The following is a 13,162-nucleotide window of genomic DNA, read 5'->3' on the forward strand; positions in this document are numbered from 1 at the left end:
AAAGAAAAGAAAAGAAAGGAAGGAAGGAAGAAAGAAAGAAAGAAAGAGAGAGAGAGAGAAAAAGAAAAATCCATGCAAAGTCCCATGAAAAAGATAAAGCAGCTGGAATGAGATGGAAATTTCTCTCAGCAAAACATAAAATAGAAATAAATAAGTTAATTAAGTCTACTTTCACTAGATGTATCATTGTAGGATCCTGCTAGTTTAATAACTGAGTTGTTAATTTTCTATAGAAGCCATTTAAAATAGGAAATGGCTCAGTTACTGCACCGGATTGCTACAAACTCATAAAAAGCTGCTTGAAGCTTAAGTTAAATGTCCAAATTCCAATCACTTCTGGAAAGTGAACGTGTTACCCTAGTAAAGTAAATTTTCTTTTTTTTTCATAATGCTAATGCAAGAGGGCTTGAAGTATCAAAGAGTCCACAGGAAATGGATGCCCCCAGTAATATCTTTTTTTAAAAAAAATATACATTATATAATATATATTATATATATAAAAAGCTAGTGTAAATGCTTCCATGGTATGGTCACAAATTTGAAAGATGAACTTCCTTTCAGCTGTTAACCATCTTCCCATTTGCAACAGGTTTTAAAAAGTCGTTTTTATCTTCAGACATAACATGAGTTTTCAGAATGAGGTTGCCAACACTGACAGACGTGGTGATGGGGAGGCAACTTGCATTGCTAATGGACACTGGGAGTGGCTGGCTAAAGCAAGAAGTTACCGGCAGAATTGTTTTTTGCTCCTCCCTGGGAGAAAATAAATGACATTGAAAACAAATTAGCTCTAAGTGAAAACTTGAAGAATAACCATACATGCTTAATACAAGTTGTAATAAACCTTAAGAGCTCCTAGCAAAGGCATGCCTTTATCACTAAAAAGGATCAGTGCTCACTAAAAAAGGTCCCATTTTCCAAAAATCACATTAAAGAAATTAAAATACTGGTTAATTTAAGGCCAACACACTATTAAGTTCAAGACTAACCCATATTTCTTGGCAGTAATTATATAAAGTGGCAATATTAAATCCAAGAATATCTTAACATGATTTTTAAAAAGGGAAACCCTACTTCTAGGTTTTAATTCTCCATTTTGCCATCTGGAAGACTGCATACCAGACTGAGAAAGTACGGCCTGATGTTGCAGCACAAGGACAAACTTTTTAACCGAACAAAAATCAAGTTTCAGGCGACTTAAATGGGCTACTTTGTTAATTAAAATTTACCTCTTCTCTCCTAAAAATCCAGACTGACCCACTCATTGTCCTATTACATAGGGTCTTCCCCTCATAGGATAAAGCCAAAAATGCATTTAATACTGCATCTGTTTTTCTTTCAATATTCACAGCCTATGTCCATTGGTGAGGAATTATCTGTCTAACACTCACAGAATCACATGGTCTTCACCTAAACTCTGTCTCTTCTGCTCCAGCGGCTCCTTTTGGTGCTGCGGGACTGGATGCCCATTTTCCACTGCTGTTCCATTCAGCAACTGATCATTTTGGGAACTGATACCAAGCTGTATGTCCAGGATCTCCTAAGGAAATAAAACATTAATCCTTCACTATGAAAGCACTTTGTACTTTCATTTCCAATGGAATAAAGCCTCCTCAATATATGATTGTGGTACTTACTTCAATCTGTTCAGCCTGTCCATCAGGTTCATCAGTATCAAGTGCCGAAAGCTCTAACTCAATATCCCTATCAGGCTTAGTATCGCTTGTATCTTCTGTATAATCACTCTGTAATTAAGAAAAATGATGACTTTATACCTGTGGAAGCTGGGGGTTCCCTTTTAGATTAAAACAGGAATCCCAAAGATTGAAATAATTGATTGAATAATAAACTAATCTGGCACTACAATTTTATTTCTATTCTGAGTTTTAAAAGCAATCATCCACCAGAAAAAGGCACACTAACATGCACTAAGTAATGGCAGAAACCAACACAACAGCAAACAGCCAATACATTAAGCATGAAGGTGGGAGGTTCAGTTTCTTTACCTCTCCATTTCTCAGTTCAATTTCCTTGCTTAGAAGATTTAAGCTAAGGTGACGGCCTTCATCCAGGGAATTCCACTTCTGTTGCATGGCCAGAGCATTGGCCTCCCTCTGAAGAAGCAGTGAGTTACTCTTGGCCTACAATAAAGAAAAAAAAAGTAAAATTAGCTTCCAACCACCATTTTATTTTTTAAAAACTCAAAGCTGAGCAACACAGAGCCTACCTGCTGAAGTTCAATGCTCAAAAGGTCTCCAGTACTGGAATGCTTTCGATGACCAGATAAATCGGTAACAATGAATCTGTCCCTTTAAAAGAGAAACACGTTTACAGTTATAAAAGAGAAACTGATAAAGCAACTAAAGCCATATGGCCATATGCCATACATGTTTTCAGTAATGGATCAACCCTGAAAGTTTCAGTTGTCATTCCAAATGTAAAGTGTTTTTTTCAGAAATTGGTTATACAGCTAAAATCATCAAAGCATACTTCATGAATAATTGGGAAGGTAGGAGCTATACTCTGAGGAAAACATACAGTCTGAGAAGAGAATCCAAGAGAATTAAGAGTAATTAATTACCGTTCAATATAGTGTGCTGATGATGTGGCCTCATTACCATATGAACTCCACCTTGAATCAACAGCATTGACATAAGGAACATAATCTACAGAAAAGCAGAAAAAAACAATGATCACAAAAGTGAAAAATTAGTATATAAATATGAACACATATTTTTAAGAAAAGATCCCTATTTTAGGGGCACCTGGGTGGCTCAGTCGTTAAGCATCTGCCTTTGGCTCAAGTTATGATCCTAGGGTCCTAGGATCGAGCCCTACATCGGGCTCTTTGCCTAGCAAGAAGCCTGCTTCTCCCTCTCCCTGCTCATGTTCCTGCTCTCACTCTTCCTCTCTCTGTCAAATAAATAAAATCTTAAAAAAAAAAAATCCCTATTTTATCCAACCAGCCATGTTCTCTGGGCTAAACGCTTTAATTCTGAGCTTCCTGTGATTATTAATGGAGGGAAATGTTCTGTACCTCACAAAATGAGGTTTAAAAAGCACAGTGTTAGAACATATCAGTACTAGTAAGGGGGATTACCTGATACACTGATAGGCTTAGTGGCACTTCCTTGGGAAGCAGTGGCCTGGACAGGATCTGTGGTATGGTAACCTGTACGTGAAGATCTGGAAATTGCACCCCATTTTGAGATGATAGGTCCATCACTAAATGGAATTATTGGGTCTTCTTCTTTTGTCCTTCTCTGGGTTTCAAATAAATGCACTCTTCTCTTAACATCTCCACTGTCCAGGTCCTACATAAACCAAAGAAAATCAATAAAGGGATTGCTAGCAATTACTTCAGTTAGTAATACAGATATAAGCTTTCAAAAGACATGTAATTAAGTTTTCTGGTAAACTTAACACTAGCTATAGATCTCAGTGGTAGTCCAACATCTATTTTAAACCACTGAACTATGCTCAAATAATTTAAACATCAAATGCAATTTATCTCAGACTTACCTAAATGTAACTCTGCTACTTAGGAGTTATATAGCAACAATATGAAGATGAAAGCACTCAATCACTCTAAAACTTGAGTCAACATGCATGATATCCTCCTGCCCCCCCAAATCATACCATTAATACAGCATTTGAATTAGCAATTACATCTCTGGGCTCTGAATCGATGGCATTTATACAGGAGCCTATGGTGCCACAAGACCAGGGAGAATAGTGAGAAAGATGATCTTCTTCAAATTTTGTACCACTCACACTCTCAGAGAACTGATTAAAAAAAAAAAAAAAGGCATAGTCAATTAGTATAAATCTTAAACTTACAAACTTGTAACTAATACAAAGTAACAATTATAGAATATACAGGACTTCATAGTGAACAATTAAACCTTCAATAATTAATATAAAAAACTGTCATAAGTAGCAAGTAGTATCTATACTCTTTGTGTTTACATTATTCATTAGAAGAAAAGAGAATGAATTCTCTTTTTACTGTGTCCTTTCAGTACTCATAAGAAACCCCTGACTGCTACTGTCAAAACCAATCAACAAAAAATTACAGCATGCCTCGAACGTGGACCAGGTACTCCAAGAAATGAAAAAAAGCAAAAGGAAACACATACACACACCACAGCCCATACTACCAGTTTATCATTCTCCTGAGAAGAGACCAACATAAAAATATGGGAATATAACTGATGAACCATGCAGGATTAAATTAAAAAAACAAAAAACCTCAAAGGCAGCTCTTTGGCATTAGAAGAAAAAGTGGACAAATTTTAAAGGGACTGTCAGAATTATTATAGGATCAAAATATTAAAGTTGTAATAATCACTAAATGTAGTTTACTGATTGTACAGATACAGAAAGCCAAGGCCAAAAAAGGTTATTTTACTTATCTGAAGTCATACTGCTAGGAAACAGCGGAGCTGAGTGTCAACAAAATACTTTCTTTTTTTTTTTAAAGTAATCTCTACACCCAATGTGGGGCTTGAACTCACGACCCCAAGATCAAGAGTCATATGCTCTACAGCCAGGCTCCTCAGGGAAATACTTATTTCTTAAAGCATAGTATAAAAAAGTGTAAATATATTTTTCTATCAAGCAAGTGGCAACCTATTACACTGCTGTCAAGATGTTTAGCTGCTTTGAAGAAGTCTAAGTTTTTTTTAAAGATTTTTTTAAAAAATTTATTTACCGGAGAGAGAGAACAAGTTGGGGGGGAGGACAGAGAGAGAAACAGACTTCCCACTGAGCAGAGAGCCCAACAAGGGGCTCGCCCCCAGAACCTTCAGATCATGACCTGAGCTGAAGGTAGATGCTTAACCAACCGAGCCACTCAGGCACCCTAAAAAAGTCTAACTTTGATGAGAAATTTGGATCTAGTTTAAAAATTCCATGTTTTATTGAAATATTTATGGATAAGAAAATATGACGTCTAGGATTACTTCAAAATAATCCAGAGGGAAGAAGGGATACAAATGAAACAAGAATGGCTGAGTATATAATTAGTGGTGATAGGTACATGGGGTTTATTATCTACTATCCTCTCTACTTTCTGCGCATTTGAAATTTTTCATAGTAAAATTTTAATAAGTTTTTTATATGAGAGCCTATAGGAATGGGAAATAAACCTAACTAGAGAAATTTTAAAAAGTAATGGTTTGTTCTACATATAGAAGTACTGAAAACCACAGGGCACACTGAATTGATCCTAGTACAAAAACTTGTTTTATGACAAGAACAACAGTTAACAGTGATGTAAAACTGCACAAATAAAACAGTAGGCATTTCTGCACCTTTTGTAAAGTAGGGAAGAAATGCTTCTGCTAGACTAGGACTTAAATCCCAGCTACTTACAGGATGAATTTACTACCTAGACAAATTAATTTCTCTGAATAAGATTCCTTAAAAAAATACAGATTTAATACCTGCCCCCTAAGATTTTTGTGAGAATTAAATAAACATTATGTAAATGCTTAGTACAGTGCCTGGCACAAGTAGGTGCTCAATAAATGGCAGATATAAATCTTATTAATTAAAACCAGAAAAACAATGAGAACTACACTGCTGGGAAGACTTTCAGTTCTTGGTGGGAAGAGGACTGTGACTTCACAGTCTCCGGAGTCTGCCAATACCTAACTGCAGTGCTCATTACATACTCAGTGTTCACAGAACTAAGCAGACTCAACTGCACACCAAACCACTACAAAATGGCCACCACAGCTAAGGCCGGTTTGAAGGAGTGCTCTGAGGTCAGGTGTCTGATCTGTCCTTGCAACGTCAAGTGATTAAGACCTTTCTTACATCAGTGCGAAAGTCTACACTGAATAGAGGAGAAGGTGGTGTTGGTGACTGTGTTGCCACAGGAAGAGTTGGAGAGACAAGAGCTGCTTTCTGAGTGTGGTACTGTGCCCACTGCTCTGGCTTTCTTCTTATCTGCTCCTCGCAACTGGTCTTCAAATGACCACAAGGTTCCTAAGGGGGGATAAAAGAAACAATCTTAATCATCTAGGGAGCAGTAAATAAATTTAACTATGCTCTGTGGAAATAATGTTAACAGTTTATTATATTGTTGGGACCAAAAAAAAAAAAAGATACCGTAAGGAAGTCACCTTAGTCTGTTCACACATTTAAAGGAAAGGGTTAATATTGAGTCCAGTGATGTTAAAAGTAGTATCCGAGCACTCAGTTTTTCTGGTTTAGGGAAGTCATTTCTAACTGCATGGGATACTGAAAATAGGCCCTGCCCTTCTATTCTGGAGAGTTCTTTTTACTTTCCCATCAGAGGATAGTTTCCTATCCAAGCATAACATTTATTGAGCATTAATATGTATCAGGTCCAGTTCTAAGGGCTTTGTTTTTCTGATTTAATCCTCACAACAGCCTTATGAGGTAGGTACTACTATCCCTGCTACCAAATGTGAGAAACCTGACGCAGAGAAGTCAAGCAACTTCCGTAAGTCACACAGTTCATAAGTGGAGGAGCCAGAAACCTATACCTGGGTGGTATGACACCAAGTGTGACAGCAGGCTCTTACCCACTACACTACAGTAGCACTCTCCTATTTCTGTCATCACTTACCCTTGGTAAAGGCACATTTGTCCTTGGCTCACTTGGTGGCTGACAAGCCACGGAATAATACCCATCTAATGAGTTATATCTTTCTCGCAAAGACGTCTGATAAACAGACGAGTGCATCACATCCATTGGAGGTAAAGAATTGCTTCTAATAATGTCATCTCGTTGGTACATAGGTGGGCGCCAGATGCGCCTGCTGTCGTACACAGGAGCATACATTCCAGAAGGTACTGGGGGAACTGGTCCATATGGCTGCGGAGGAGGCGGCTGGTAAGGAGAAGAACTCATTCGATCTCGAGGGGAAAATGTACTGTAATGATCGGCATATGGCATAGAAGCAGGTGGGAGGGAGGACTCTGGAACATTACTGGACCTCACAAAGCGAGGAACACAGGGAGCCACACCAGCTGGTACCGTTGGAGGTGGTGGGTAGTACCCTTGAAAATCAGAAAAGAGGAATATTTAATGTAATCTTAGTAAAATCCAACATTTAACAAAGGTTTAAGTCAAAAGCAGCCTTGTGGGAAAAGAAAGTAAGTTCTGAACCTTACTTAATTACCCCTGCTTTAGAAAGAAATCAAGACACTACTACATGAAAATTATTGACGTTCACTATTTTGTTAAACTGCTCCTCAAAAACCCAAGACAGAGCTATTAATAGATGGCTGGTAAGTTTCCTTCTAGGGCATCTATTGCAGCAGGTTTGGGATTAAGTAGTTAGTTACATTATTGACTCATAACTTTTGGGGAGCAGAGATTAAAGACCTTTCAAAATCTGCGTAAGTTGTGCATTGTCCTTCCAAAATTATACTTAAGTATATATAAACCAAACATTCTGCAAACTATTTCAAAGGATTCACAAAACTCCCTGAAGTTCATTCATGGACCCTAAATTTGATGCATGGGAAGGATAATCTTAAAACTTTTGGCAAGTAGAATCATCGATTCTTAGGGCAGAAAGAAAACTTAGTCCAAAGGATTAATTTATTTTCTTTCTTTCTTCCTTTCTTTTTTTTTTTAGTAGGCTCCATACCCAGGATGGAGCCCAACACAGGGCTTGAACTCATGACCCTGAGATCAAGACCTGAGCTGAGATCAAAAGCCAGATGCTTAACCAACTGAGCCACCCAGGCACCCCAACTAATTTCTTAATGTACATATTCTAGGTAAGTGATTCACTTACTTATCTAAGGACAAGACATGTTATATTATAGTTTCTTTTTTTTCTTAGAACTATCTAAAGTAACTTACCTGTCTGTGGGTACTGTGGGACTTCAAAGGGTATCTGAGTCCTTGGATCTTGAAAATACTGAATGTTTTCAGAATGCTGAGGATATACTGGTACTCTAGTTATAAATGGGCTGGATTTTGGAGGCACAGAATTCAGCTCTGTTCCAACATTAGAAGGCCCAGCTGAGGTAGCCGCTACATTACTTACAGGAGTCTTGGGTGGAGAGCCAATTTTACTGGAGAGATAATTTATCAAGAACAAAGAATAAATCACTGTCTGTAACTACTGTCTTCCTCAGTAGAAATTTTTCATAAAATTATATAATGAAACCAATAATAGGAAAAACTTTAGATACTTCCATAGTGAAGAATTAGGCAATGAATTTCATTGCCACCTACCACTGCTCATTTATAGAATCATAGTAACAGATCTCATATTCTGACAAAGGCAAAAAGAAATGCAAACAAATCCCAGGCACTAATGTGACCCATCAATCCCTTTTTACTCATTCTTAAACAATGGATTTTTCCTAGAGGAAATTAAAAAAAAAAATTACTGTTCAAGAAGTTCTCAACAGGAACAATATACAGTTAACCCTTGAACAAGACAGGTTTGAAATGCACAGGTCCACTTACAAACAGATTTTTTTCAATTAATGCAGTCCTGTAAATGTACTTTCTTTATGTTCTCTCTCTTTTTTTTTTTAAATATTTTTGTTTTTTTAAGTAAACGCCACCCTCAATGTGAAGTTCAAATTCATGACCCCAAGATCAAGAGGTGCAGCTTTTACTGACTAAGCCAGCCAGCCAGGCACCCCTCCTTATGTTTTTTTTCCTTCCTTCCTTCCTTCCTTTTTTTTTTTTTTTTAAAGATTTGTTTATTTATTTGACAGAAAGAGAGAGACCAACCATGAGCACAAGCTGGGGAATTGCAGGGAGAGGGAGAGCAGGCTCCTTGATGAGCAGGGAGCCCAATGCAGGGCTCAATCCCAGGACCCCAAGATCATGACCTGAGCTGAAGGCAGACACTTAACTGAGTGAGCCACCCAGGGATCCCTCCTTATGTTTTCTGAATGACATTCCCTTTTCTCTGGCTAACTTTAGGGAAAGAATACAGTATATAGTACCTATAACCTACAAAATCTGCGTTGATCTATTATATGTCATCAGTAAGGCCTCGGCTAAGAGTAGGCTATTAATATAGTTACATTTTTGGTAAGTCAAAACTTGTACTCGGACTTTGGACTGCACAGGGTTTGACACTCCCAACCCCTATGTTGTTCAAGGGCCCACTGTAGTCCACCAGAATTCTTTGGGACAAAGAAGACAGACATATGAAACAAGGGTTGTTCTATTAAGAGCTAGGCAGACATTTTGAAATGTAAACTCCCTAAGAAGAGGCCATTTTTGTCCTTTGGCGGGGGAGGGGCAGAGAGAGAAACAGAGAGAGAGAGAATCTCAAGCAGGCTCCAAACCCAGCATGGAGCCTGACATGGGGCTCAATCTCACAACCCTGAGCTCGAGACCTGAGTCAGAATCAAGAGTTGGACGCCTAACCAACTGAGCCACCCAGAGGCCCCATTTTTGTCCATTTTGTTAACTGTTATCTCTCCAGAGTTTTGTTAACTGTTATATTTAGAAGAATTCCTGGCACCCGGTAGTTACTCAGTAATAACTCTTGAACAAATGAAATAGTTCCTGCCACATAGTAGGTAGTCAGTAAATAACTAGTGGGTGATCAAAATGCCAATACATGGTTACCCATAAACTGAATAAATAAACTTTTTATTATTATTTTTTTAACAAAGGATTTTCTTTGTTGAGTCACCAAGCAATTAGCCCCAGCAGATCTCATCACGGCTTTCTCAACTTTAGGGCACCTGGATGGGTCAGTCGGTTAAGCATCTGCCTTCAGCTCAGGTCATGATCCCAGAGTTCTGGGATCAATCGAGCTCTGCACTGGGCTCCCTGCTCAGTGGGAAGTCTGCTTTTACCCTCTCCCTCTGCCCCTTCCCCCTGCTTGTGTGCTCTCTCTCTCAAATAAATAAAAATCTTTAAAAGAAGAAAAAAAAGTCCAACTTTAGCAGAGGTTAGATATGTGGTGGCTCCAGAAAATGCACTTGTTAATGATGTAGGAATTCAGTATGCTGCATCCCAAGGAGATTAGAGGGTTTTTCTCAAACTAGAGAAACCCTTTTAAAGCTAGAATATAAACAAGGAGTATGGGCTGCCTTTAAGTCTAACACAGCAGATTAGTCTAGCAGATGTTTACTTCTATGTGTAAAATGAAGATAACTACGGAACTGTTGGGGAATAATAGTAGATACAAATTTACTGACTTACAGTTTAAAGATATTTTAGGGCTATGCTTATTCTTTGCAGTTAAATAAAGGCAACAAGGAAAATGATTATGATTTCCTCATAGCAGTAATATACTAACTCCTATTGAGCAATTACTGAGCGCATTCCAGGCACTATGCAACGAGCTTAACACAGGGTATCTGGTCCTTCCATATCAAAATGTTATACACGGATGCCTGGGTGGCTCAGTTGGTTAAGCCTCTGCCTTCGGCTCGGGTCATGGTCCCAGAGTCCTGGGATCGAGTTCCGCATCGGGCTCCTTGCTCAGCGGGGAGACTGCCTCCCACTCTGCCTGCTTGTGCTTTCTCTCTCTCTCTCTCTCTCTCTGACAAATAAATAAATAAAATCTTTAAAAAAACAAAACAAACACCCCCCCCAAATGTTATACACTATAAAACTTGGCTAAGTACTTTGAAATGGCAAATTTTTAGGACTTGTCAGCAAAAAGGTATCAAAATCCATGACAACATTCATAGCCTCATGAGATCCTGCAAGCTATCTGTAAAAATCAGACTTAAGGAAAATGCTAGCCTTTAGTCATCCTCCAGTCAGACAGCTAGACTCCTATATAGACTATATAGACTCCTATATAGACTCCTATAGCTGTAGCCTACAGGACTTTCAGGATTCCGGGCTCTTCCACAGCATGCCTCTCCTGTGTACATGATTTTGCCTGTGCTGCTTCCTGTACTGAGGAGTCCTTCCTTCCCAACAATCCACGTTTTTGGAACTAGCTTAGGTCTTCTCTAAGGAACCTTCCACAGTAACTCCCTGCAGAATGGTATCCTTTTTTTGTGTGTTACACAACTCCATTATAGTACCGCTCAGAATATATTATACGGTCTGTTTACGTCTGCCTCCCAAACCACACTATAAGACCCATCTTAGAAACAGGGAGTAGTATTATCTAGTTCATGCTCATTACATTTTCACCAACTGGCTGGTGTTGGGGACATGGAACATTCATAATTTCTGAATGAATAAATGACTAATTTAGATTATTTTTAAAAGTTTTCCCCCTAGTTTCATCATTTTTAAAAAACTGAGAAATAATTTACCTTTCAGCACACAATTTGGTGACTTACGTTATATTCCCGAGGTTGTACAACAACCCTCACCACCATCTAATCCTGAGACACTTTCATCAGCCCTGAGAGAAATCTCTACTTGTTAGCATTCACTCCCCAGCCCCTGGCAATCGCTCATCTACTTTTTGTCTCTACGGATTTGCCTCTTCTGGACAATGACATAACTAGAATTCTGTAATATATGGCCTTTTATATCTAGCTTCTTTCACTTAACATAGTTTTCAAGGTTCATTCATACTGTAGTATGTAGTAGGGCTTCACTCCTTTTTTTTGGCTGAATACATTCCACTGTAGGGTATAAAACAGTTCTACATCACCTTGCCAAAACCCTTCAAAAGCTCATTTTCTAAACATACATATAACACAAGGTCTCCATAATCTGGTGCCAGCCTCTCAATCGAATCTTATTTTAACCAGTCCCTAACAAAACTTTTAGTTCAAAAAGGCTGGTCTCTTCAAAACTCAGATTTTAAGACTCTAAAAGGATACCAAAGCATGAGATTTTAGAGGTGGAAGAAACCTTTCAGATTGTTAGAAAGTTGTGAAAGTTTTTTCTTAAGGCACCAAAACCCTTTCTTACGCTGAGACCCAACAATATTGGTAAAAACAACAAAAACAACAGATATTTATTGAGTGCTATTTGGCAGGCACTGTTCAAAGCACCACACTTACAACTCACAAATCTGCACAACCAACACATCTAGTAGTTGCTATTACTGCACAGATTTTATGGATGAGTAAACTGAGAAAGACAGATTAATTGGCCTAAGACCAAACAGCTAGAAAACAGTAAGCCAGATTTTGAACCCAGAGAGTTAGGCTCCCAAGAGTACCCTCTCAACTACCATACATCGTTATGGAGTACAGAGAGGAACTGTTCTGACTGTAGCAGAGTCTGGAGGCTGGAGGCTCAGCATCTCACCTTGCTTAGGTTTTTACTTAGTTCCCTTCTGGCACTCCTATGGACTCGACCCTAAAGTTCAAGGAAGTAAGTGTGGAAACAAACAAACAAACAAACAATTCTGATCCAGCCTCTTCAGTTTATAGTCAAGGAAAACAAAACCCAGAGATGAAGTGCCTTTCCAAGGCCACAGAGCTATTCAACTGCAGAGCCAGGACTAGAACTCAAATTTTTTGGTATTTAGTGCTTTCTTTAATGCGAAACATTCTGCATAAAAATTGTGATTAACTGTTTTTCCTTAGGGTAAATAAAAATACTCACGCATTTCTAAAAAACTTAAAGTAACCATTTTTACCTAATACTTACTTTTCAGTGACAGACTCTGCAGAAGGCCCAGTAGCATTCTGACCATTAGTGCCAACCTTCCCCACCTTCTTCACAGTCTCCAGAGCTCTTAACGTACTGTCAGTACTACGTGGGATTAGCTGGGAAACACTGTTTTCTGCATTTGAAATTCCGTTTGTACTTGGAACAATTTTCCCCGTTGTTTCAGAACTTCCTATGACAGAAATGACATTTCCGGCTGTGGTTGTGACAGTGTTGTTTACACCAACTTTATTTAGAAGAGGAAATGTTCTTACAGTTGCATTGATCTTTTTGTTCCTTAATCGATACCTGTTGCAAAAACAATCAACATATCGGTGAATATTTCACTAAATCTTACTCTGAAGGGAGAAAAAAAGGACAATTGGAAAAGACTTAAATAGGAGGAACAGCTTTAAAGAAGTTTCTTCAGCTAAATATCAAATACAGCCTACATCAAACTCTACCGTGATAGCTGCCACATGAAAATATATATGCCATACATACACATATACATGTATGTAGGCACATAGTTAATATAGCAAGCACAATACACATGTATTCAAAGAAGCCTTTTAAGGGAGTAAGAAGAGATCCTTTTGAAAATTTTACATAACTGGA

The 13,162-nt window shown here is 38.3% G+C and overlaps 1 protein-coding gene across 1 annotated transcript in view; it reads right to left on the reverse strand.

Moving 5' to 3' along the window:
* Positions 1-384: 384 nt before the first annotated feature.
* Positions 385-13,162, reverse strand: part of RC3H2 (ring finger and CCCH-type domains 2) — a 46,682-nt gene continuing 33,904 nt past the window's right edge. Inside the window, exons 10-21 of the mRNA XM_080820438.1 lie at positions 12,545-12,853; positions 7,850-8,064; positions 6,602-7,035; positions 5,824-5,994; positions 3,640-3,786; positions 3,101-3,314; positions 2,582-2,666; positions 2,228-2,309; positions 2,007-2,141; positions 1,638-1,745; positions 1,392-1,540; positions 385-753 (exon numbers count right to left, since the gene is read on the reverse strand). Coding sequence (XP_080676564.1) covers positions 558-753; positions 1,392-1,540; positions 1,638-1,745; positions 2,007-2,141; positions 2,228-2,309; positions 2,582-2,666; positions 3,101-3,314; positions 3,640-3,786; positions 5,824-5,994; positions 6,602-7,035; positions 7,850-8,064; positions 12,545-12,853 — 2,245 coding nt within the window. The 3' untranslated portion in view covers positions 385-557. The remainder of the gene's footprint in view (positions 754-1,391; positions 1,541-1,637; positions 1,746-2,006; positions 2,142-2,227; positions 2,310-2,581; positions 2,667-3,100; positions 3,315-3,639; positions 3,787-5,823; positions 5,995-6,601; positions 7,036-7,849; positions 8,065-12,544; positions 12,854-13,162) is intronic.

The sequence above is a fragment of the Martes martes genome (assembly GCF_963455335.1).
Source record: "Martes martes genome assembly, chromosome: 12".
Classification (NCBI taxonomy): domain Eukaryota; kingdom Metazoa; phylum Chordata; class Mammalia; order Carnivora; family Mustelidae; genus Martes; species Martes martes.